The 26,857-nt window shown below is 33.2% G+C and overlaps 5 protein-coding genes across 7 annotated transcripts; all 5 read left to right on the top strand.

Moving 5' to 3' along the window:
- The first annotated feature begins 3,311 nt into the window (after positions 1-3,311).
- LOC142541747 (calmodulin-like) lies at positions 3,312-4,919 on the top strand. The gene is made up of 4 exons (XM_075648215.1): positions 3,312-3,431; positions 3,727-3,872; positions 4,007-4,084; positions 4,622-4,919. Exons 1-4 carry the CDS (start codon positions 3,356-3,358, stop codon positions 4,760-4,762), a joined length of 441 nt encoding a protein of 146 aa, XP_075504330.1. The 5' UTR covers positions 3,312-3,355; the 3' UTR covers positions 4,763-4,919.
- Positions 4,920-6,119: 1,200 nt separating this feature from the next.
- Positions 6,120-8,352, top strand: LOC142543664 (protein TRIGALACTOSYLDIACYLGLYCEROL 1, chloroplastic). The gene is given in 4 exon segments (XM_075651048.1): positions 6,120-6,264; positions 6,925-7,094; positions 7,232-7,970; positions 7,972-8,352. Coding segments are annotated over 4 exon segments (1,236 nt in total). The 5' UTR covers positions 6,120-6,231; the 3' UTR covers positions 8,266-8,352.
- Positions 8,353-12,294: 3,942 nt separating this feature from the next.
- Positions 12,295-14,281, top strand: LOC142541746 (hyoscyamine 6-dioxygenase-like). Its single transcript, XM_075648214.1, has 4 exons — positions 12,295-12,642; positions 12,913-13,151; positions 13,518-13,833; positions 13,927-14,281. The coding sequence occupies exons 1-4, from the start codon at positions 12,424-12,426 to the stop codon at positions 14,179-14,181; spliced, it is 1,029 nt and encodes a 342-aa protein (XP_075504329.1). The 5' UTR covers positions 12,295-12,423; the 3' UTR covers positions 14,182-14,281.
- Positions 14,282-15,353: 1,072 nt separating this feature from the next.
- LOC142543663 (protein root UVB sensitive 2, chloroplastic-like) lies at positions 15,354-18,944 on the top strand. Of its 3 annotated transcripts, none has more exons than XM_075651046.1 (10): positions 15,354-15,472; positions 15,627-15,749; positions 16,153-16,241; positions 16,332-16,416; positions 16,550-16,609; positions 16,698-16,791; positions 16,869-16,966; positions 17,095-17,274; positions 18,154-18,276; positions 18,355-18,944. In XM_075651046.1, the coding sequence occupies exons 1-10, from the start codon at positions 15,461-15,463 to the stop codon at positions 18,778-18,780; spliced, it is 1,290 nt and encodes a 429-aa protein (XP_075507161.1). In that variant the 5' UTR covers positions 15,354-15,460; the 3' UTR covers positions 18,781-18,944. The 3 variants fall into 3 exon arrangements, with proteins under 3 accessions (XP_075507161.1, XP_075507160.1, XP_075507162.1); XM_075651045.1 differs by having other exon boundaries at positions 15,363-15,484; XM_075651047.1 differs by lacking the exons at positions 16,153-16,241; positions 16,332-16,416 and having other exon boundaries at positions 15,363-15,484.
- A 642-nt stretch (positions 18,945-19,586) lies between these two features.
- LOC142543662 (pre-mRNA-splicing factor SLU7-like) lies at positions 19,587-23,922 on the top strand. Its single transcript, XM_075651044.1, has 10 exons — positions 19,587-19,745; positions 19,902-20,065; positions 20,163-20,275; positions 20,839-21,255; positions 21,471-21,606; positions 21,703-22,002; positions 22,536-22,752; positions 23,052-23,155; positions 23,349-23,417; positions 23,603-23,922. The coding sequence occupies exons 1-10, from the start codon at positions 19,730-19,732 to the stop codon at positions 23,678-23,680; spliced, it is 1,614 nt and encodes a 537-aa protein (XP_075507159.1). The 5' UTR covers positions 19,587-19,729; the 3' UTR covers positions 23,681-23,922.
- The last annotated feature ends 2,935 nt before the right edge of the window (positions 23,923-26,857 follow it).

Here is a 26,857-nt window from a genome sequence, read left to right as displayed (position 1 = left end):
ACAATAGTCTATATACAAATTTGACAATTTATCAATAGTTCACGTACTAAAATGTATTTTACTCTAAAAAGTATTATAAAAAACCATTTTAAAAATTTTAAATTTTATTATAATCTATTGATTTTTATACAAAGGTGCACACATTGCGTGCCAACGAGCGCTGAGTGATATATCTTATCGTAAAATGCATACCACATATCGTACCGAAAATTACAGTATTAAAAATATTTTTACTGAAACCATACTGAAACTCGATATACCGAAATTTTCAGTACGTACAATTCGCATACCGATTAACTAAAATATTGCGATATACCGAGATTTTGGTGTAGTAGCGGTATATATCGAAAAAATACTTTATATTTTTTTTTAAAAAAATTAACTTTATAATTTAAAAATATTATATATTTTTAAATTTATATATATTATTTCGATATTTCAGTATATGTTTCAAATTTCATAATGTTTTTGTGCCGAATATTTTGGCATCGATACCATACCGTACCAAAAATTTCTATAAATTCAATATTTTTCAGTATAATAACCTCATTATATTGAAAATTCGGTATTTTTCCCATCTTTATATATAAAGAGCGTGGGGGTATTCATGATCGCTAAATATGAGTTTCTGATTCACCAAAGATTTATTGGCTTAGTATACGCAAGGGTGGGGTTCTAAGAGCCATATGGTATTGGGTTCAAATCCACAAGTGTGAATATGTAATAATGAGTTATCTCGATCTTGGTCTCTATCTGGGGCTTTCTCCCGTAAACAAGCTCTTTTTGGGGTCTTATCTCTCACGGATTTCTCATGCGTCGTTACTCATAAAATTATCCCACCTTTAGAAAATGGTTTTTGTCGTCTTCTCCGACACTCAAACCTATGACCTCCACATTTTAAGTATCTATTTTATTTCCACTATGTATGATTTACATCTTCATATCCTCAACATGCAATTTCAAGCTAGAGATCGAATGCACTGCCGTTTTCACCAAATCGTTGTTCATATCATATTATATCAGTAAGTAAAATTCTTGAAGCTTGAATTATATTGGAAATTTATTTTTTGAACTATATATAAAATTGAAAAACTAAAATATTTAGGATATAAGGATGGCGAAATTCAATAAAAATTTTAAAAAGTAAAAAAAAAAATGTTTTCCTAATTTAGAGCACTTCCTTTTTAAATGATGTAATTTCATATATGTTTTCGGTGCCCACGTCTCTTGAGAAAAGATATGGACATGAAAGCCAAGCATTTCTTCCTTAATTTCTCTGGTCGTGGAATCTTCAAACCTGGATCATACTTGGATTATTATTTTAAATCTTGGCATATTCCATGCATGAGTTCGAATTATGTATAGTGAACTCTAAAATTTCCTAAAGTTTTCGGGAAAAAAATTATTTGTTAAACTATGAAATGGTACTCAATATTCATTGAAAAAATTTAAATTTATAGAATAAAACTAATTTTTTTATGAAATTAAACGAGATTCGTAAAGCTTTTAAATATCGTGAAATAAGGCTTAAATTTTCTTGCACATATTGTAGGCACATGGAATTAATGCCGCGAGTCCGTATCCAGGGTCTGTGCAAGGGTCGTCCATACGAAGTTTTGTAGACACTCTGTTGAGTTCGACATTTACAGAATACGGGGCCACCTTCGTGTCTGTTAAAATTACGGCAGGGTCGGACATGAGTCGAGACTTGTTAATACAAAACTACGAGAGTTCGAATCCACACAAAAGTTTAGTGCAACATGAAAATCTTTGAGCCATCAGGTGTCATGAACCTAGATAATTTAAGGAAGAGACGTGAGTTCGAACCTACGTAAAAACTACATGTAACATTCACCAGCCAATCATTCAAATATGAACCATGAAACACAATCCAATTTATCACTAAGCTGTCGCAATTATAACAAAATCCAATTAGACCTATACATTTCTTATTTGAATGTCACTATATCAGAAAAGCATGCAATGCGATATGATGAGATTTTTCAGTTTTAATTTTACGCAGATTATTTATTAATTCAATATCGCCTAAATGCGTAAAATCTTAAGTATATATTATGATACCTCATGGATGAGCCCACTGCCATTGGACAGGCCCATCAAGGGTCCATATATTCTATTATAAATATCAGGTTTGAATGTTCAGTTGAGGGATTCAATATATTATTTTTCAGCTCCCCCCTTATATCCTCAGTCTCTGACTTGAGCGTCAGAGGGGCTACGCCGGGGCATCCTCTCGGCCCCCTTCTAACGGTCTTATTCGTGATTTCAGGAACAGGGCAATTTCAAAACATGCGTCTGGACTAGTGACACTTGCAGGAATCAGACCATAAATTTCCCGCTGAGTATCATGTTATAATCTCATTTTTCAAAAATAAAAAACCAAATATACATTTATTTGCCTCTATATAAAGCAACGCATGAAATGGTTGATGATGCACCAAAAATCAAAACTGAAAGATTTCCTCAATGTAGTATTCATATTTTCACCCGCTTCATGCTTTCAAAAGATCGCGTGCATATTTTTTTCTCCGATTAATTATCCAATCATTAATCATGAGATATCAGACGATTTCGATTGTCCTGAGTATATTGCTTGAAGATTGAATTAAAAATTCATTTTGAAAGTATAAAAACCAGTTCTTTTAAAAAAATGAATAAGAACTTTTATTAATGTCGGGTTTACCCTTCTTTTATTTATATATATATATAATATAAATATATAAATAAGAACTTTTAGTTAAAAATATCTTGTAATGTTGGGTTTACCCTTCTATATATATATAACTGCAATAAATTAGAGTAATGAGTCGGTAATGACCTTAAATCCCATGTTTGGATAAAAATACAATATGCATGTAAAACTTTGTTCGGGATTTAAGACGGATTCATATCTTGATTTGAATTTTTGAAAATATATGCTACCATCATTACATATATATATATGTATATATATATATTTTTATATAAAAAAAAAGATTAATGAGCCACCACGACCTACCACATTTGTCCTGTCATCGCGGTTGGTAGGAAAATTGTCAATCTAATCTACTATTTTATACGGCATGGAGAAATTTTCCACGTTTTCAGCTTCTTCTACGTTAAATTTATGGGCCCTTTGGTCGCATGCTATCGATCCCGGTCAGTCCCATCCGTTGATTTTGGACTGTACGAGTTTTCAAATTGTACGAAACTGCATGCGTCGACGTTAATTCGAAAACAATAAATAAATTGACTATTATATGTAATAAATAAATAAATTGAATATTATATATATATATATATATATATATATATATATATATATACCTAGAAGGGTTCTGTATTTTGACTAAAAATGGCGGAAGCACTGGGAGAGGAGCAGATTGCTGAGTTTAGGGATGCCTTCTGCTTGATTGACAAAAATTCTGATGGTCAGTTTCCTTCTTTTCTTTTGGTATATATCTTTGATGAACATTTAATCGAATCGAAATTCCGAAATAATATTTATGTGATTTTTTTTTTCGCGTTTGAATATTATTATTCCAGTGTATTTTAAACCAGGTAGACCTTTGTGAAAATTTGAGTTAAAATCCTTATAATACGAAAAATCTGTATATTAAAACCATATATACAAGAACTAGCAAATATTTTTTTTGTAAAACATGATATTTTAAGAATATATACATCACCACATGCAAATTCTTTTTTTCCTTTTTCCATTTGAAGGAGTGATCGACATAGAAGAACTAGCGATAGCGATTCAATCGTTAGACGAAAATACGAAAAGGGAAGAACTCGAAGAAATGATGAACGAGGTCGATGGCGAAATGGATTTCGAAGAGTTCATAAATATCATGGCTAGGAAAATAAAGGTACAAAATAACATGTTTTATTTATCTAAAAAAAGGTAGAAAATATAAATAATAACCTCATCTAGATTTAATTGTTAATATATATTATAATTTTAATTATTTTGTTTCGTTTGAAATAAATATATTAATCGCAGGAAAATATGGTCGATGAACTCAGAGAAGCTTTCCAAGTTTTTGATCGGGATGAAGATGGATTCGTATCTGCCATTGAGGTCAAATTCGATTTACTATGAAATATTCATTTAATATTTTACGGGAAAATAATATGTTAAAACAAGAAATGGTCAAGATTTTGTTAAAAAAAATTAAATTATATTATTCACTAAATCTTAAATTTTTTTAAAATAATTAAAAGTAATAATTTTATTTTAGTAAAAAAAAATGAAGGTATCAAACTCATATAGAGAAAGACCAAGTTCTCAGTATGATTTGGTTGGTAAAAACTTGCGTGAGACGGTCTCACGGGTCGTATTTTGTGAGACAGATCTCTTATTTGGGTCATCCATGAAAAAGTATTACTTTTTATGCTAAGAGTATTACTTTTTATTGTTAATATCGGTAAGGTTGACCCGTCTCACAGATAAATATTCGTGAGACCGTCTCACAAGAGACCTACTCTGTGATTTGTGCCATTGATTTTTCAAAATCTCGTTGCTACATGACGTCGAATATTGTTGTCGCGGCGGCGGTGTGGTTATTTGCAATTCATAATTTACAAAGGAAATAATTTTGCTAAATTGGAAATGCAGCTGAAAATTGTGATGATTAACTTGGGGAAGAGACTTACGAATGAGGAAGCCACGCAAATGATAATAGCCGCTGATGTAGATGGAGATGGCCTTATTAGTTGTGACGAATTTGTGAAGATTATGATAGCTTCTTCTTTTTAAATATATATAATATATTGTTTTTATTCATAATAAATATATCCCCACAAAATTACTAGACAATAAATTTTTTATTTTGAGAAAAATTATTCGAAATACGACATTTAACGGAAAATTTATATAAAAATATTCAGTATGAAATATTTTTTAGATAAATGAAATCTATTTTGCGAGTTAAATTGTGGTAATTATATTCCTGAAAAATCAAGATTGAACTAAGCAACAAAAGAATAAATGGAGTGCATGTGTTAAAATATTGCGAAAAATATTGAAATCATCCCTCTTAATATTGATTTGATAAAAGTTTTTAACAAGCAAGGACTCAACTACCAATAACAATTTACGCAAAAACTTGTGTGAGACGATCTCACGATTCGTATTTTGTTATACGGGTGTCTTATTTGGGTTATCCATCAAGAGTATTAATTTTTATGCTAAGAGTATTACTTTTTATTATGAATATCGTTAGGCTTGACCCGTCTCACAGATCAAGATTCGTGAGACCGTTTCACAAGAGACCTACTCAATAATTTAATAATATCATAAAAATTCTTGTGAGATTATGTCACGAGTTAATTTTGTGAGATGGATCTCCGACCCTACCCAAATAAAAAAAATGTTACTTTTCATGGAATTTATGGATCGAGAAGTCTCACTAATTAGTAGTTCTCTTGTGAGACGGTTTCACGAATCTTTATCTGTGAGACAGGTCTACCCTACCGATATTCACAATAAAAAGTAATACTATTAGTATAAAAAAGTAATATTTTTTCATGGATGACCCAAATAAGAGATCTGTCTCACAAAATACGATCCGTGAGACTGTCTCATACATGTTTTTGACATCACTAATATAGACCCGTGAGACTGTATCACAAGATATTTATTAACTTGATATTTGTGAGATGCAGTCATTTACTAACTTGATATTTGATTTTTACACGTTTTTTTTTTTCGTGACGAAATGTAAACAAATATTTTTATGTGCATCATATTAATATATTTTGCATCATAAAAATTCAAGTGAAATTGTTTCACATGTCAATTTTGTGATACATATCTATGACTTAATACAACTCATAAAAAATTATTATTTTAATGTCAAAAATATTATTTTTTCATTTTAATTATGGATCGGGTTGATCACTAATATAAACTCGTAATTACGTCTCACAAGAGACCAAATTATTTCACATGATCAATTATTGTCAATCAAAGTGTACATAAAAACATCGTATTTTATACTTTATAGTTAAACATTTCCTCCTCTTTAAAATAAATTACCTATTGTTTACGAATTTTTTTTGTTCTTTTATGGAAAATAAATGACTTTTTTTAAAAAAAACATGACATATTTTAATTTTTTTTGAAGAGAATAATCACATATTTCCATCTATAACCTAGGTGCATCGTTCAATCCCCAGCTACCCAAATCCCTAATCTTCTTTAAAATGAAGAAGTGATCGAATTTTATGTTAAATTTCTACCGATTTCCTCTTCCAGCGGTATGTAATGTCTTTTTCTTCTCATTTCTTTATAATCTTTTTTGATAATGCGGCTGTTTATTTGAGTTGTGACATTAGCCAATATATCAAGATCTGGCCCAGGTTTCTTGATTATCGCAGCGTTCGACTAGGTCAGATAATTGATTTTGGGTTTATAATCGTGTATTATTTTAGCTTAATATGTGATTTCAGTTAAATTTGTGTTGCTTTGTAATTTGTGAACTCGTTTCGAGACTGATGCTAAGAGAGCTCGTTTATCGATTGAGTAAACAATCAGTATAAACGAGTAAACAATCATCTAGGAAAATTGGTTTATAAAAATTTTGTGTGAAAAAATTGATTTTGCTTTTCTGGTGAAATTCCTAGATCTGGTACTGGTTTTGGTAGCAACTTTTTCTATATAATTCATTCAATGAGATAGTTTGTATTGATTTAGCACTACAATGGTTCGGGTTTTGTGACGTGGTATGTTTAGAATCACGATGATACTGAATGATTCTAATTTTTGTTTATACTGCAGTCAGCAGATCTTGGAAGCAGCCCTTCGTTCCATTTTGTTGATTGAATTGAGTATCAGCATGTGTTCAAACAAGAATTTTTCCTAACTTTTTTTATCGCGATCAACCATTTCTGAAAGATTTTTTTAGCATATATTTATAGCTCGGGACACTTGACAGCCCTCTTCCCGGGTTGAAGAGAGAGTCCTCTTCGACACTCTCTCATCTGGAAAAGACAGAGCCGAAAGACATACTTTTTTCTTGTTTTGAGCAGCAGGGTGAAAACATGCTAGCTGCCGTACAAATTCATCCACTGTGTTGCCTCTCTAATAGGTCTTCCTTTGTCTTCTTGACATTCACTTATATATGAGGGTGCAATTCATATGATTTATCATTTATGATTATAATCTTGTTTTTCTTTTCGTGTTTTCTCATTCGTTCTTGACTATATCTATGACGTATAATTGTAGGGTTAGCACCATAAGTATAACTTGTGCTGCAAAAAATGTAAACACAAGACACCGATGTATATCTGGACAACTTGATTTTGTTAAGGGGACCAAGGCTTGCCAGTTTTTCTTTCCTGTTCAACGAGGAAACACTTTTGTTGTTTTCAATACGGATGATGGTCATCCAGTTCTCTCTCCATCAGAAGAATCAGTATCGGAAGAAGAGACCACTGAGATATCTGCAGACGGTTATGAGCCAGAGACATTCCTTAGTAAATGGTCGCCTCCTAGGTACTTATGGAGAGGATTATCTATTCTTGTTTTGGCAGGACAAGTAGTCTTCCGAGCTATTAAGGGTAAAATTCATTGGAAAAATACTCTCCAGCAGCTCGAGAGAGTCGGACCTAAATCAGTCGGTGTCTGTCTCTTGACATCAGCATTTGTTGGCATGGCCTTTGCTATCCAGTTTGTTCGGGAATTCACCAGATTAGGACTGAATAGATCCATTGGTGGGGTTTTAGCCCTGGCCTTCTCGAGGGAACTCAGTCCCGTGATCACATCTATTGTGGTTGCAGGTCGTATCGGCAGTGCGTTTGCCGCTGAATTAGGGACAATGCAGGTTTCTGAACAAACCGATTCATTGAGAGTTCTTGGTGCAAACCCGGTTGATTATTTGGTGACACCCAGAGTGATTGCGACATGTATTGCTCTACCGTTTCTTACTCTGGCGTGTTTCACTGTCGGAATGGCATCGAGTGCTTTTCCTCGCGGACGGCGTCTATGGGATCAGTATAAACATAATCTTGGATTCTGCCCAAAGATCTCTAAAATCTTGGGATATAATTAGTGCCATGATCAAGTCACAGGTCTTTGCTGCAATAATATCGATCGTGAGCTGCGCATGGGGCGTCACCACATCCGGAGGTGCCAAGGGCGTTGGAGAATCGACTACATCGGCGGTGGTCATTTCGTTGGTCGGGATTTTTATTGCTGATTTTGCTCTTTCTTATTTCTTCTTCCAAGGTGCTGGAGATTCATTGAAGAAATGTATGTAAGAGTTCGAATTCGAGTTGGCTCTGTTTTATTTGATTTTAATATCAGAGTTCTCTCAGTCGTGAATGAATTTGATCAAAATTTTGATAGTACCAATATTAGACATTCGATCCAAATCCCGTAGTTAATGTAAACGATACCAATAAAAACTGGTGGTGATTATTATATAAAGCTGATACGATTTAATTATACTACATTTCAAGTGAAATTTTATAAAAATTATGTGATTTTACTAAAATTAACCCTTCATTTCCCAATTTTTGAATTTGCTCTTAAGTTGGAACCGATGAGGATATGGGAAAAAGATTAGAAACTTATTTGGTATGTACCATATTATTAAAGTTAAAAGTCTAGAGTCATTACTTTTAGTGTCATCGTATATAATTAACATAAACACAAAATTTATTTGAGACGGTCTCAAGGAATAATTTTATGAGACAGATATTTTATTTAAGTCATTCATGAAAAAATATTATTTTTATCATAAATACAAATAAAGATATATGAGATCATCTCAAAGATATCTACTCTAAAAATAAAAGAGCTTAGGACAAATAATTTTAGCATCACTTTATGTTTTTTTTAATAATAACCAAAAATACTCATCTAATCAAATTATAAAAATATTTATTCGTTTTTTCTTTTGTATTTTTGTTTGCAAATTTGGTACTTTCCGATTTGATGCTTCAGCGGTAGACATGATGTCATGTGATGCTTATCACGTCAAATTTTCTAAAAAAAAATTTTATAAAAAATTAAAAGACACAAAATTAAGAAATTTGATAATATAAATGATCAAAATTTTAAAAATAAAATGAAAATTATAATTTTCTCATATACTATAATAAGTTCATGAATATGTCTCTTGTGAGACGGTCACACGAATATTTATCTGTGAGACGGTCACACGAATCTTTATATGTGAGACGAGTCAACTCTACAGATATTAGATATTCACAATAAAAAGTAATACTTTTAACATAAAAAATAATACTTTTTCATGGATGACCCAAATAAAAGATATGTCTCACAAAATACGAACCATGAGATCGGCTCACACAAATTTTTGCCTAAGTTCATTAATTAACATACTTTTTTCTTAATTTTTTTCTTAAATAATATGTCGTGACCTTCATATCGACTATCAACTTTCGATTAGTTAGTGCAAGTAAAATGTTTTTTTTTACCTAAATGCAAAACTTCACCTCATTAATTATTAATTTTTTAGAAAACTCATTAGTGACCTTTTTTTTAAAGCAAACTCATTAATGACTTTCATTATCATTATTCTATTTTAGTAGTGTACATGCATGTACTCACACTGCTTCAATAAATTCGAAGGCCAATCATTCCAATGGGGAAATGGTAATAAATGGTAATCTATTCCTATAAACTTAATCTACCACTCTATTTATCAAGAATATTACTTTGAAATAAAAAAAATATTGACAAACATTATTATATATTCAAATCTAAAAATTTGACATCAGAATGAGAATTTAGAAAACAAGATATAAGAATAGTACATATCATATATTTATTGTTTAAATAAGAAATATCAATTAGTGACCGGCGTTATAATATCTCAAGTAAGACATATCAACTTGATATTGTGTATAGATCTAAATAGAGTCGTCAAAATAAGCGAGACTCGCTCCACTAAATAGTAGGTTACAAGTATCCGGCTCCGCTATCCCGTTTTGATGGCTTTAATCTCTAACAGGAAACTCCTAATTATTCGATCTGAATGCTCGACTCATTTGCTCGAAACTTATTATCTATAAAGGAACAAAAGATGAGACCAAATGAGCTACAAATCCAGTCTCTTACTTGTTTTTTTATATTGAGTGTTCGAAGGGAAGAAACCATCCAATAAATTATTATTTTTAAATATGCATATAAAAGTGTTTAAAATATTTTTCCTCCTCAAATATTCAATTACTATCTTTCAGCAGTTTTTTTGTTTGGAAAGCATAGGTTTAGTTTATTAAGACAAAAGTCTCCACTATAATCGATCAATCGAGAGACCTCAGTTTGAAGCATAAAATTACAACAAAATAGAACACTGATCGATTAAGCACAAGATATCGTCATGAAATAACTCGCAAGGAAAACACAAACATACTAGAGATAACCAACTACCTCCATTATTATCACACAACTATACTATATAAAGATGATCCGAATCAGACACCTCGAAAATGATGGAAAGACATATTTCGATCATATATATATATATATATATATATATATATATATATATATATATAATATTTTGAAGTTGGGCGAATAATTAGAATTTTTTTTTATCCTCGGTCGGTATATTTCAAGATTATGACATCTTGTCGATAATTATTTTTCTAAACATACGCATCAACAACTAAAATTAAAGGCAAATTTACAAAGAATTGTCTTTTCAAAATGCCATTAATGATTGGTGATGGGAACATTTTCCTTTTTAACAAAAAGATGGAAGATATGATTATCATACGATCAAACATCAACCATATGATGTTTTAATATATTCAAAGACATAACGTTGCATCACTATGTTTGATACCTCTCTTTTATAATTACTTAAAATAGTATGTTTTTTTGAGACAGTTTTCCTGATTTATATTTTTTTAGACATGTTGATTCGATCTATAAAAGTGGTATATTAGTTTAAAAACTAATATTTTTCGTAATTCGAGTCAGATAAGAGATCCTGCTAACAAAATTGACACTGTGAAAAAGTTTTAAATGAGTTTATTGTACTTAACACCACTAAATATTCCTCCAAGTCATAATCGAATTAACTAATTATAATATTTTAAAATAAAATGAATTGATTTTACAGAAATGTCAAATCAATCAAACTAAAATAACAAAACCCTAATTCAATCAAACAAATGAAGCAAAAAATACATACAAAATGTTTTCCCCATCAGTTTTTTTTATATTTATTAAAAAAAGTTGGATCTGAACCAAACTAACGAATATTTTTTTATTAAAAAAATCAATACTATTTTACCTAACAATCGATATTTTCCGAAACCACAATTTGTAGATTATTTGATGGAATTTTTAATTGATTAGACTTATTTTAATTTCGATATAATACAAATGGAGAACTATTTTATGTCAAAATGCATATTGAATATTATCTTTTAGGTCGCTATTAAGCTCAATAATTGATCGCAACCATATATCGATCCGTCACTTCTATCTAGAATTAAAAAAAGGATTTTGGGTATTTGTCAAAATCTAAACATCTTTTCACAGAGTTTTGGTTGCTAATTTTTCTTGTAACTTACCCTACCATGGTTACATTTCCTCGAATGGAAACATGGGAGCAACTTTCAGTCTCTTTGAAAATTTTCCAAATGGGACCCAAAATACCCTAATAAATTTTGTGGCAAATTATAGGTTTTTCATTTCAACTTGTTACAATCTTGTCATTTGACATCATTAATTAATACATGTAAATATGTAGATACAAGTAAGTCTCTTGTGAGACGGTCTCACGAATCTTTATCTGAGAGACAGGTCAACCCTACCGATATTCATAATAAAAAATAATACTCTTAGCATAAAAAGTAATACTTTTTCATGGATGACCCAATAAAAGACCCGTCTCAAGAAATACAACCCGTGAGACCATCTCCCACAAGTTTTTATCGTAGATACAAATTCCTCGTTAGATCATTAACTCAAGTTAGTATACGAGTCTATTGTAATATTTCATAATTTATTTAAACCTATGTGTGACAGAGTATTACAATCACATCTTTTTCATCCGTCGAGACCCTTAATATACTATTTCATACATTTAGTTTACATAGGATAATTTGATAAAATATTAAAATTTGATTATAAGTTTTTAAATACAATTAAATTTAGTCAATTTTACATTAAGTCATCCGTTGGAATAAAAAAGAATTGGATCCGCCTAGACATGATATATAATATCGAAAACACCTTTATATGGTGATGAAATAATTTGTATAATTTATTTCTTGTTTGGGTTAGTTGATCAATCATAAGAGCGGCATATCATTGCTAAAAAAATAAAAAATAAGATCATTAGAAAGATTCAATGTACTTGGTACACTAGTTATATGTAGTATATATAGTTTATTCCCTCATAATTAATCCACATTTATTACAAGAATTTTTCGATGTCAACTATGGAGAATCATGTTTCGGATTCGAAGTGGTTCAATGTTCAATCTGTGCCACAAAGTCATGCGTTTTCCATTGAAGATAGACCAGGAAACGACCCAATCCCCGCGTGCAAGACTATTCCCATTATTGATCTTGCAAATTTAAAAACTTCAGAAAGAATTGACACTCTTCAACAAATCATCAAAGCTGGTGAAGAATTCGGGTTTTTCCAGGTAATTTCCACATATTCATGTATGTGTATATATCTATACATATAATTTTATACACGGTCACCGGTATAAAGCCCAAAAGTTTGTTTTGCTTCGAAGAAATCGAATTCATATCACATTCTGAACATAAGAACAGTAGACAGTAGACGTATTCGAATTCTACGTTTTATTTTATTTTAAGATTTAAAAATCGAGTTTCATTCGAATAGCAACAACCATGCATGTAGAAATTATAAAATTCATGTTTATGATTATATGTATATTACAAGGAAGGTAATTAATCATGGACTGCCAAACGATGTAATGAATGGTGCAATGGAGGTGTTGAAGGAGTTATTTGATATGCCGGCTGGGGAAGTTTGCAAAGAGGCTGATACAGATGGTTGGGTGTACATGGGCAGCACCAGCCATGATATAAATGGTGTTCATTTGTGGAGAGATAATATCAAGCATCAATGTCATCCCTTGGAGTTGTGCATGCAATTTTGGCCCCAAAAGCCCTCAAGATATAGGTAATTTATACAGATTTCGCAGCGCTCGATTCTATATATTGTATACCAGAAAATTTAAGTGTTTATTATTTGTTTTGGGAAGATGTTGGTATAGGGGAAATGGCCTTGTGGAGTTTCAACATTGTAAGTATGTGTTTATATGACCTGAACTACTCAATTTTTAAGAACATATATCTCACAAACCCTTATTGGTGTCATTGAAAATACAATAAAGCTAGCTATATGAAAAGATTTGAAATGCTGTTATAAATGGCATGCATCAACAATCAACCTTGTTTTTATGTTGGTAGCCGTCGTCTCTCGCTTTATCTATTAATAAAAAATAGAAAAAAATCGATAAAGAATTTATTCTTGACTTCGATCTAGAGAGGTGGTGGCATCATACATTGTGGAGATAAGGACATTGAGTTCGAGAATTCTTGAGCTGATTTGTGAAGGATTGGGACTCGAAAAGGGACATCTTGAAGCAATGAGCCAAGTCCAATTCTTGACCGCAAGTAACTATCCACCATGTCCTAATCCTGGTCTAACCTTGGGTTTGCTCAAGCATGTGGATCATAGCCTGATCACTATACTCTTCCAAGGGGATACCGAGGGCCTTCAAGTTTTGAAAGATGGCCATTGGATTGGAGTTGACCTCGTGCCGGAGGCCTTTGTCGTTAATATCGGCTCACAGATCGAGGTACGTGTACACTACATAGAATGTCAATGTATCGGTTGTATCTTTTTAAGTCACTGCATTTCAAAGTTGTTTATTATTATTATTTTGATGCAGATTATTAGCAATGGGAAGTTGAAAAGTGCAGAACACAGAGTGGTGACAAATCCAAATAGCGCAAGAACTACGATTGCCACCTTCATCAATCCTCTCCCGCATTGCATTATCGAACCCGCAAAATGTTTGGTGAATGAATCAAATCCGCCTCTCTACAATTCCATGTCTTTTCAAGAATTTGTTGATGCTTCCAAAGCTTTTGGCCCTCACACTGATGCACTTCAAAATGGTGTATTTCACTTCCTCAAAAAATAAGTCATTTTAATTATATATATAGTTGAATATTGTTATATTTTAAAATTTTCTTTTTTAGCGAGCATGTCACTTGTTATCGAGGGATTACTTAGATATACAGTATTTGTAAAATAAATTTTATCATCTATAATCTTCTTTTAATTATTATTTTTTTGACTCTCGATCTTCTCATTTGCAAAAGATACATAGTACTGCAGGGGACAAAAGTGGTTCAATTAGCTGCAAGAAAAATACATTAGCCGAAGATTGTTGAAAACCCTCCACAACTAATAACTCTCCATTTTTTTCAAAATTTGAACACATAAATATGGGGGTGGAACAATAGTAGGGCTGAGGTACCTTTTGAGGTACAACCAGAAGCCCAATGCCTTCGTTTAAGCTTCGTTTAAGCACGCTTAAGCTTGAAACTTGACAAAAACGCCTCGCTTCAGAGAAAAAACGGAAAAAAGCGGTTAAACGGTAGTTTGACCGAATTAAGCGTAATTGAGACTTTTAATTAAGTGTGCTTGAGCACAATTAATCGCATCTATTTATTTTTAAATTTTTTTATTTTGAAGATATGCATTTTTATTTTAAAATAATAAATTAGGTTTATAATTTAGATTTTTATTTTTAATTTTAATTATGATTAAGCATGTCTGATAATGATTTGAAAAATATTTAGCATTTTTTAATGTGGTCTAGCTGCAAAAACAAATAAAGATTGTAATTTTGAGATTTTTATGCTTTATAAATATGAGAATTAATGTATCAGACTTAAATTTATCATATTTATGTATTATTTTATCTATTTATTGGTTTGAGATAATTAAAATTACATTAAACATAAAAAACGTTTTTTCACGTTTAAGCCTGTGCTAATCTCGCTTAAGCTTGAAAAGCTTGGAGCTCAACATCCGCACTTCGAGACGTTTCACGCATTTTAGAACCTTGCATCAAAGTATTGAAGTGTACAAGGATTGGAGGGGGAGTGATCTACACAAATATGAATTTTAAAAAATTAAATTATTTGAATTATGGGTTCTAATTAAAAAATATAATTTCATAAATAAATATGGAAGCAACGTAGCCTAAAGTTATTATATATATTTTAATAATATTTCTACTTTTTTATTAAACCAAAAATAAATTATATAATATACTTTCGAACAAAATACTTTTATATACTGTTACTAATTATAGATAGCAGCACACCGTACGATTCTCTCTCGCGGTCTACTTGAGAAATCCCGACTTTGCCGTCGGCAGCTGCGGCTTCGCCCTTCGATTCCCGCTACCCATGATTTTTTCGGTCTCTTTCGAAGTAAACTCGTTCTTTATTATTATTATTTTCCTTACCTTATAAACAAATAAAAATACTCTTTTTTCACTTTTCTCTCGTCTCTTCTTTCTCTCTGACCATTGTTTCGGTTTCTTGAAGTCATTTTTTTTGGGTTTTTGTACAGGAAATTTTTAAAATGTTAAAGAAGGATTCAATGGAGTCCACGCTGCCAATACCCGTGTACTGGATTGAAATGTCGGATTCTGTGTCCCGCCGCTTTGAGTTTGAAGCCGATGGACGATTATCGGTGAGCTAATATTTTCAGTTCATTTGTTGTTCTTGCTAGTCCATAACAGCTACTCATAGGAAGAAATGCTGAACCCATTGTTATTTACCTTTGAATTTTCGATGTTGAATGTCCTTGAGCTAGTTCTAACTGAGTAATTTCATTTTTTATCATTCTTCTTTTTGTGTATTGTGTGGATGCTGCTTTTCTATAAGTGTTGAATTACGAGTGTTCGGGTTTTTCTTTATAACTTCGGAGAAGCGGAAGAGTCAAGAGGGTGAGTTTTTGTATTGGAGGCAAAATTTATTTTCTTGAAACAATTAGGCCTACATCTTCTAGATATTTGGCCTGAATACTTTTTGGGTATTTTGTTTGGTAGAAATCATAACAAGCCCTGAAAGTAGATTTTGGTGACTGTACACAGATGAAGATAGTTGATGATGCAAGACCAGCTTCCCGTAGAGTGGTTGAATCATTCCTGAATAAGTTTTTTCCTTCAGGATATCCTTATAGGTAACTTGCATTTTGTATCCTGCTTGATTCGGGTCTAAAGTACTACAAGTTATGATTTATTTTTTGAGTTGGGCCATCCTACATTTACAGTGTGAACGAAGGATTTCTTAGATACACACAATTTCGAGCCTTGCAACACTTCACCAGCGCGACATTATCTGTATTATCAACTCAGGTCTTCTTCTGATACTATTATCTATTATGTGATTATTTTGCATGACAGGTCATGATGAATACTGTTTCAAATTCTTAATAATTCATATGCCGCCACTATGATAGGGACTTTTTAACGTCTTAATCCCTTTCAGTCACTGTTATTTGCTGCAGGCTTGAGACCTACACCAGCACAAGCTACCGCTGTCGGTTGGGTAAGATGTTATTTGTTGGACAAATTAGTGAAGTTGCTTAAGCTTGTTTTTAAAATTGGCTTTGTTATATTGTGTTGGTCAAGTGCAGATATTAAAAGATGGAATGCAGCATGTTGGGAAGCTCATATGCAGCAATTTGGGTGCAAGAATGGACTCAGAGCCGAAAAGCTGGAGAATTTTGGGTTTGTTCTGAAATCTTGTTTTAAATTTTCTATCTGTCTACGAGATGATTGATAGAAATGGAATTTCCTACTTGTAGCTGATGTTCTGTATGATTTGGGTGCTGGTCTGGAAGTTCTTTCCCCTTTATGCCCTCAGTTATTTCTTGAAATGGCTGGACTAGGTAATTTGGCTAAGGTGGGTCAAATATTTGCTACACACGTGTATTTGGTTTTTAAGTGAGGCAAAGAATAAAGTGTTCTCGTGCCTTTTAGATTCATTTGAGATTGTTTAAGACGCTAGGAATGTTATTCTCATTTTATCAGGGAATGGCCGTTGTTGCTGCAAGAGCAACTAGACTGCCCATTTATTCTTCGTTTGCAAAAGAGGGAAATCTCAGCGATCTTTTTGCTAAAGGTGAAGCCATTTCCACTCTGTGCAATGTTTTTGGAATAGGGGTGGGAATTCAGTTAGCATCCACAATTTGCTCATCTATGAAGGGAAAGGTACTTTCCTTGTCGTCCTTTATATCGTTACCATCTCTGGTTGAGATCCAGCTATTCTAAATTTAATATTATGTTTAGAAACAGCAAATCAACCAAATTGCTTCTAGGTTTTTGATCTAGTTCATATTTACCAAAAAAAATTGATTGGAAAGTTATAGATTCACATTTTGTATGGTTGAATGGGTTGGCAGAGTGGTGTTTTGGTTCCAGTGGCTTCTAGAGAATATCGGTGTTCCATTAACATATTTTGAAAGAAGCAATTGTAATTAATATGATTTTACATTTTTTCATTCAATTCAGATAATTACTCTCTGATGTGCTCTTGTATAATATATAGTTGGAGTTATGTATAAGATGCAGGAATAAAGGCAACTAAGATGCTAAAGCTGCTATAATGTTTGCTTTTATTAATATCGCAACACTGAACGGATCATATTAGGTATAATTAGAAATTAGAATGATGTTGCCTTACATTGACCTTAAACACACATGAAGACATGCTAATCATGAGAGTAAAGGTTCTAAACAAACGGCATGGACTAGGAAAATTAAGGGGTGCCATGATGGTTATCAGATAATTGGTATGGACAAGTTACTGGTCACTTGAAAAAGAACATCTTATGTTTGTGGGTCGTAATTCTTATTTATGGTGGTGGTAATGTACGGACGTTCACAGTCAATATAGCTGCAAATTGGCTTCTTTTTTTAAGATTGTTATTACATTAGTGCATTTTCGAGACTCCCTCAAGAAATTTTACGAAATATCTCGATGTTCTCCAGTAGATTTATTTGACTTTGTGGGTGAGTGGTATCGTTTGTGCTATGCCACTTTCAAATGACATTGTATGATGATTGTTTATGATTCTGAGCATCTTGCAGTTGATAGTCGGACCATTCCTGTCTTTGATACATGTATATTGTGTCAGCGAAGAGATGCGAGCGACTCCAATCAACACACTCAATCCGCAGAGAACCGCTATGATTGTTGCCGACTTTTTAAAGGTTTAGCACCAAACAAGCTTGAAAATTTAACCAAATCTGTTTCTTCAACAACTTAAGCTTTTGATGATTTTAAACCAGACTGGTAGAGTTTCTAGTCCGGCTGATTTGAGGTATCGAGAAGATCTCTTATTCCCTGGACGACTAATAGAGGAAGCTGGCAATGTTAAGATAGGAAGAGCTATACACGAGGTTCTCAAGCCTTCCGAGCTACACCATGTCAAAGAAAGATTTCCCGACGAAAGATTTATACTTAGCTTAGGACCGAAATGGACAGACTTGATATTGGAGCACAGCGCCACTGGTGAAGACGCATTGAGAGGATGGTTAGTCGCTGCATACGCGGCAGATATTGAAAATTCGTCGAACATACAGAGCGAGAATGTGTTGGCAGAGGCTTTCGATAGGATGGATGGCGTGTTTCCATCGTTTCTATCAGAAGTTCGGGCTAAGGGGTGGCACACGGATCGGTTTCTTGATGGGGCTAGATGTCGTTTTACATTATAATGTAATCTTAGAAACCTTGTAATGTAATGCCAGAACCTTAGTCTCCTTCTTACGTTGTTAGTAATTTTGCGGCCCACGGAATTCCACAGCTCGGATTTGTCTTGCAATTTCTTTGGAGCATATATTGCTCACTTGCTTTTATGACGTCACATTTTATTTTCTCAGCTTTGATCCATTACAAGAAAAAACGACCAACAACCTCGGTTTTCCGAAAACCGTTGTTCCTGAATTAAAGCATTTGACACATGTTTCCAACTTTTGAACAATCGAAATAATTCAGTTTTATTTTAAACGCTAGTTCAAGTCAAATCCAACGTTAAAATATTTTTGAGTTATGACATAATAAAATTTAAATATAATCCCTTATATGAAAATAAAGTGTTTTATCCTAACAAATTAATACAACTATATCATCTTTTAATATCTATAATTAATTTAATACTCCGTAGAATAAAGACAAAAACTTGTGTGAGACAGTCTCATGGGTCGTATTTTGTGAGACAGATCTCTAATTTAATGCTAAAAGTATTACTTTTTATTGTCAATATCGGTAGGATTGACCCGTCTCACAGATAAATATTCGTGAGACCGTCTCACAAGAGACCCACTCCTAAGTAAAATATATTAGCGTATGCATTTTAAAATTATTTTAATTTAATTAATAAAATCCCATACTCAAATAATTAGAAATATGATATAAATTTTATTTTATTATTACTTTTACAGTTTAGAGGTCGAATATAGGTCGGTTTGAGAATAAAGAAAGTTGGGGGGCCAACTGTGAATAAATATAAGTGGATATAATTAGAATTTGATAATTGTTCCGGAACAAGGGGAGTCACCGCCTTCATCTCTTCTTCATTCGATAGTCCCCCTCTCGAGTTTCGATTTACTCTTCTAGGGTTCCAAATTTTATCTCAGTTCGTTCGATTGGTGAGGCAACAAAGCCATGGCTACTGCTTCAGGTAATTTATCCCCCTATAATTCAATCAATTTGACCTACCGATTCTTGATTTGGAATGAAGGATTGTATGATTATGTTCGTTTACCAGCTATGTTTCATAATTATCTGCCAGATAGGTTTTTTTTAATGTAATTTTGTATCCAATTGCGAATTGCAGTGTCGTTTAAGTCGAGGGAGGATCACAGGAAACAGCTTGAGTTAGAAGAGGCGCGGAAAGCAGGGCTTGCACCTGCTGAGTTGGATGAGGATGGGAAAGAAATCAACCCTCACATTCCACAGTATATGTCTTCGGCTCCTTGGTATTTGAATGCAGAGAGGCCGGTACGTTACTGGTTTATTTTCTTGCTCAGATTTGTGTTGCATCTGTTAGCCTGGAACTGTGACATTCTCAAAGTTCTTCTCTTTGTTGCCTTTTTAGAGTTTGAAACATCAACGGAAGTGGAAACTGGATCGAAATTATACCAACGGTTGGTATGATAGAGGTGCTAAGACTTTTCAAGCTGAAAAGTTCAGGAAGGGCGCTTGTGAAAAGTACACCACTTTATTTGTTTATGTATCTGTATGAATTGTTTGAGAGAGAGTGTGTGTGTGTGTATTCATGTATCCGTGGTTGGTCCGCAATCCTTTCTTGTTTCCATGGTATCATGCTTCTTATCAACGATATATTGTGGTGCATCTTTCCTTTCGATTATGTTCATTTTTCCAATGTGAATGCAAATGGTCATGTTCTAAGGTGGAGGAATTTAGATTTAAGATGAAATATTAGCGATTAGTCATCCCTTACACAGACTCCAGAGTCTTTAGCTCTAATTTACTTGGAATAGTTTACCTTTGCACAGTTTTAAAAAATATTTTACGTGGAACTTTTTACTTGCAATGCTTTCTTCTTCTTTTTTTCTTTCTTTTTTTCTGTAGAACTTGAATGATAAGTGAATGTTACACTACTTTTTAAGGATCCGTGATATCTACTGTGTTACAGTTATGCTTGTGCATCTACTTTGTGCTCCATGATTCCTCATATTTAAGCATCATCTTGTTCTAACCCATACTGCTCTAATGGTTCCATCGGTCTACTAATTATGTGATTCCTACAGCTGCGGAGCTATGACTCACGATAAGAAGGCTTGCGTGGAAAGGCCCCGCAAAATGGGAGCAAAGTGGACTGGCAAAAATATAGCCCCCGATGAGAAAATAGAGACCTTTGAGCTTGATTATGATGGAAAACGAGACCGTTGGAATGGTTATGATGCAGCATCTTTTGAACATGTGGTTCAGAGGTATGAAGCTAGGGATGAAGCAAGACACAAGTATTTAAAGGAACAACAGCTGAAAAAGTTGGAGGAGAAAAATAATAATCAAAATAATGAAGAAGATGACGTTAGTGATGATGAAGACAATGAAGATGACCTGAAAGTTGATGAGGCCAAAGTAGACGAGAGCAAGCAAATGGATTTTGCTAAGGTTGAGAAGCGTGTGCGTACTACTGGTGGAGGAAGCACAGGAACTGTTAGGTTTGCTATGATCTCTAGCATTCTTCCATTTTATTTTAAGTTTGCACACTCTAATATTTTTTTCTGCACGTGCTTGAATTCAAGTGGGAAATTAAAAAATTCCTTCTGGAATTCTCTCTATCGCCTCTAATATGGGGTTCTACTGAAACACATCTTTTGTGTTGTCTATTGAAATTGTAAATTGTACGTCTATTTACACATTTGTTTTCTAACAGGAACCTACGTATTCGCGAGGATACTGCGAAATATCTTCTCAATCTTGATGTTAACTCTGCTCATTATGACCCCAAAACTCGTTCTATGCGTGAGGATCCTCTTCCAGATACGGATCCTAATGAAAAGTTTTATACGGTAATTAAAGTAGCTGTTCAAATAGTGAGATTGATTTGTTTTTTGGTACTTTATATGTGTTAACGAGATGGCTGTTTTGGCTTGCAAATATTTTAGGGAGACAATCATCATAGAGTCAGCGGTCAAGCTTTGGAGTTTAAGCAGCTCAATGTTCATGCTTGGGAAGCATTTGACAAGGGTCATGATGTCCATTTGCAAGCGGCTCCATCACAAGCTGAACTGCTTTATAAAAATTTCAAGATTAATAAGGAGAAGTTAAAGTTTCAAAATAAAGACACTATCATGGAGAAGTATGGCAATGCTGCTACAGAAGACAAGCTCCCACGGGAGCTTTTACTTGGTCAAAGTGAAAGAGAGGTCGAATATGATCGCGCTGGTCGAATTATTAAAGGCCAGGTAAGGATTCATAATATTCTCTGGTATTCTTTGACCAGGTTTATGAGCTCATTTTCATTTTTCTGTGTACTCGCATGTAGATTTTGAGAGTTAATGAACTATAATGTCATGGGCATCAAGATTTTTCATTTTAAGCTTGCATGTTTGCTTTCCTCGTTCTGTTATCCTCTGGGTGTGTGGCCGGTTGAATTTTCGGCAACGAGTTTTAATCTACTTTTCCAAATGCTTCCACGATCCTTTAAGTTTCTATGATATTTCCGTGCTTGTATTTTATGGTGATGGTTGGTGTGCTTTGTGTGTTTATTCTAATCTCCTGTCTTGCTGTGGTCCTGTGAAATATCTGTCACCAATTAAATTTTTTTTAAACAAGTTTTATTGGTATTTTGATTAACAATGTTAACATTGATTAGATAATGAAGTGTAATAATATGAAACTTGTGTATTATTTCTCCCTGTGTATGATTGAACAACTGTTATGTGAGGGAGGAATCCCTTCAACGGGAGTCTAACCTTTCAGTACCTGATCTTTGTAGGAGGCATCTCTTCCAAAGAGTAAGTATGAGGAGGATGTGTGTATCAATAACCATACCAGTGTTTGGGGTTCTTGGTGGAAGGATCACCAATGGGGTTATGTATGTTGCCAGCAGACGGTTAGAAATAGCTATTGTACTGGTGCTGCTGGTATTGAAGCAGCTGAAGCTGCTGCAGATCTTATGAAAGCTAATATTGCTCGCAAAGAGGCTTCTGAAGGTTAGGGTTTTGTACCATGCATTATTCGTAGTAACTAGAAAACAAAAACGAGTTGCACAGGCTAATATTTATTTTGTTTACTTTTGATTATTTATTCCCTTATGGGATGATCATAAATTCAAAACAAAATTTTAAAACTTGACCTTATTGAGGAAAGCACCAAGCATGACCTTAATTTATCTGTCGTCTGTAATTATCACTGTCTCTTACATGAGCTTTCAGCTAATTAAGAAATAAACTCTGGTTTGATTTTGATTTTGACTTTGTTTTTTTTTTTTTTTTTGGTTATTGCAATTCAGAAACAGCTTCAACAGCTGAGGAGAAAAGGCTTGCTACGTGGGGATCTGAAGTACCTGATGATTTAGTTATAGACCAGAAGAAACTTGCTGAAGCACTTCAGAAGGTGAAATTCTTGCCATCGAGTTCTGTTCCTGGGCAACAGCTGTTACTTTATATGTGGTACAAATTAAAGTTCGGATGTCGCAGTGGTGGTTCTTAAAATATCTCCTCAATCCATTTGCCATAAATGTTATGTCTTTCCTCAAACTTTTGATTGCTTCTTCATCAGTAACATGAAATATCCAACTGTTGTTTAGGAGGATGAAAGGAGGAGAGAAGAGAGGGATGAAAGGAAACGAAAATATAATGTCAAGTGGAACGATGAGGTATGTTTATCGTATCATATTTTTTTTCCAAATAATACCAATCTTTCATGTGAAATTCCCATGCATTTACCTCCCAAGGTTTGCTAAGTAGATTGTACGGTAAAATGGCGAACAAATATTTACATTGTTTAATTAGAATTTCACCTCAAATAATTAATATTTTATACATGTACACCATGTGACAGGTTACTCCAGAAGACATGGAGGCATACAGGATGAAGAGGATCCACCATGATGATCCCATGAAGGACTTCTTACATTGAAGTTTCAGATTCGATAAGAGGCTCGAGAAAAATCCGAAAAAAGGAATTTCGGAGGAGTTATAATTTGGAAATGTGGGCGTTTCTTGGTTCCTGGGAAAGAGAAGTGGCTCTAAACTATGGGTGAGGATTGTAAAAACATTTGTGTTTTGTTTTTTAATGTTTTGCTACTGTTGCTCACTCCTGAATTTACTTGGTATTGTTTTATGCTACAATTGATCAATAAAATAGACTCAAATTATCTTTGCTAGTGTCCCACCAAAATTAAGATATAAAATAGATGCAAAAATCAAAAGGAAATAAACATAAGAAAAGAGACCACACATATCAAAGACTTCATAGATGATGCTACAAGTAACGAGCCAACGTCTCTTGATTCTGCATTTCGGCTCGGAACTTGGCTATGAATTCCTCAGCCCTTTCGTCGATCCTCTCCATCTGTGGAGAACCCATCACCGAAGATTCCCACATATCATCTGCTGAACTCATCTTTTCATCCATGTTTCCTACACCAATTTTGTGCAATCCTAAAACATGATTCTTCTCACAATCGACAACGGCAAGACTATTGTTCGAATGGTATATCTTCTCACACGCTTTTGGATTCAACACAGAATCAGCATGCTCTACCAAGAGCTGGTCCACTAAAACAGGAAGATCCCCCACCGCCTTTCGAACGTAAGCAAGGTGGCCCTCTTTGGTTCTACTTCTACGCTTGATGAGCTTGAATTTCTTGGGATGAACCGAAAGGGATGTCGTCCATGCGAGTTTCTTGCACGTTTTCTTGGAATCGTATTGAGCTTTTGGTTTCTTTATCAGCTTTGGCTTGTTCAGTTTAAGTTGCAGTTTCTTGGTGAAGATCCTCCAAGCTTTAGTAGGGGGAAAAAGCTTCAAACTCAAGCAAGACATAACTGAAGAAGAAAAGGGATTTGGAGATATTGATATTGGAGAAGAAGAAAGGATGCGGTATCTTTGTGGATGAATGCATAAGTGGTTACTTTATATGTCTCCTTGCTATAGTTTTTATCGTGAAGAATATATTCAAGTGCTTAAAGTTTACGCAGATTGTTCCACTGTTTTTCAGAATCTAGAAGTGAACCAATAATTTTTTACAACTTTTTTCCAATATTAGATTCTGCTTAGGACTTACGTCCGACCCATTGGCCACTAGTCAACATACTCGGCGTGCTAATTTAAGTGTATTTAACGCTAATAAGTATGTTCCAAAAAAAAGGGTGTTATTTTCGAATATACAAGAGATCCCAGATAATGATGGAAGCAGAGTGAAGTCCGAAGAAGCAAGAAAATAATTTTCGAATTCATGGGAAGAATATCATATGTAGTCGGTTTCGCTTTAGGCCATCGACAATAAGAAGGATATTTCTTTCAAATATTCGTGGACCACTAATCCACATCATCAATTAACTATTTCTCTGCTCAAATATCTCATATTTCACAATCAAATATCACACCAACCAAATATTTTTGGGTCACACTATCACTTTAATTAATATTTTATTTTCATTTAAATAAAATCATTTCACCATTTTAATTATTTTTATTTATTATTTATCAAAATCCAACGTTCTTAATTGATCAGAGAAAAAACAATGTGCAGATTCCATTCAATCGTCCATTTATATTTCACATAATAATTAAATAAATATTAAAAAAAAGTGAAAAAAATAAAAAGAAGCTCGACCCAAGCTGGTCGAGCTCTTTACCACCCAAGCTCTTCACTCAGTGTGTGAACAACTTGGGTCTCCAAGTGAAGAGCTTGGGTCCTTGAGCTAGCTCGATCCAAAAAAAAAAAAGGCTCGACCAAAAAAAAAGCTCGACCCACCTCGACCCAAAAAACAAGCGCGTCTCAATCACGCTTGCTTGAAGAAATTAAAAAAAAAATTACAATACCCTGTTACAAATTTATAACCGGTTATTATTGTGGCACACAAATCAATGGTGTGCAGTGATGAATATTTAGACTGAGAGGATATTTGGATGACATGACTTTGATTATATCAACCATTGTGGATGCCCTTAGTATCTTCATCCATGTCCATGTTGCACCAGTGTTCAACTAAAACTACGTTCTTTCAACATGGAGAATTGGATTTAAATGTTAGATAAATACGAATATGATAAAATAAATTCATAAAATCAATATAAAAAATCATGCTCATCACGTACCATATGTAAGAAGATCGATTCTAGAAAATAGCGTCGCATGAATAAATTCTAGAAGTGCATTTTGTAAAACCTTCTAATCGTTTGGCCTTTGATTTCCTATATATCAAGCCACAAAATTATTTTTATCATCAATTTATTAATTACATAAAACTGGAGAATATCCATCCAAATCCAAGAAAATTGTTCAATGACATTGTCTTTAAATATACATTTAAATAAATTTCAAATTCCACAGCCTGAAGAAATGTAGTTACCCTTGTATCGAAAGCATCTGATATGCCATGAACAATGATCTATGAACAATCGATATATTTGGGGAAAAGATAATTACATACGTAGAGGAAATGTATAAAGAGAAAATTATTAAATCTATGAACAATTTAATAATTTGTGATGAACAAAAAATACATTTATATTTATATTTTTTTTACCATAAAATTATATTACGATGATAAAAACTTGTAATATTTCAGTATTAAAACGAGATTGAGTTAATAAATTATTCGTGTTAACATAAAGCTGAAAAAATCTCATTATGTTAAATTCATGTATTTTTGATATTATAAATCTAACTACATTTTGTTATAATTGCGATCTAAATTCATCTCAAAATTTTGAGATATTTCTTTTATAACAATTTGAATTATATTGAAGTATAATTTTTAGATAAAAACTTGTTTCAGACGGTCTCACAGGTCGTATTTTGTGAGATTGATATCTTATTTGGATCATCCATGAAAAATATTACTTTTTATGCTAAGAGTATTAATTTTTGTTTTGAATATCGGTGGGGTTGACCCGTCTCACAGATAAAGATTCGTGAAAACGTCTCATAAGATGCCTACTCTAACTTTTAATAGCACACCAAAGCAAGAATTTTGGTTTAGATCGGTTCCAATTGGTTTGGACGATCGATTTTTTTATTTTTATTTTTCAAGTGAAATATTTTGATTATTTTTAAAATATAAATAGACAAATTTCAATATATACACA

This window comes from Primulina tabacum, chromosome 4 (assembly GCF_025594145.1).
Source record: "Primulina tabacum isolate GXHZ01 chromosome 4, ASM2559414v2, whole genome shotgun sequence".
Taxonomy (NCBI): Eukaryota; Viridiplantae; Streptophyta; class Magnoliopsida; order Lamiales; family Gesneriaceae; genus Primulina; species Primulina tabacum.
The sequence above is the reverse complement of the archived record's forward strand: the minus strand, read 5'-3'. Positions and strand labels throughout refer to the sequence as shown.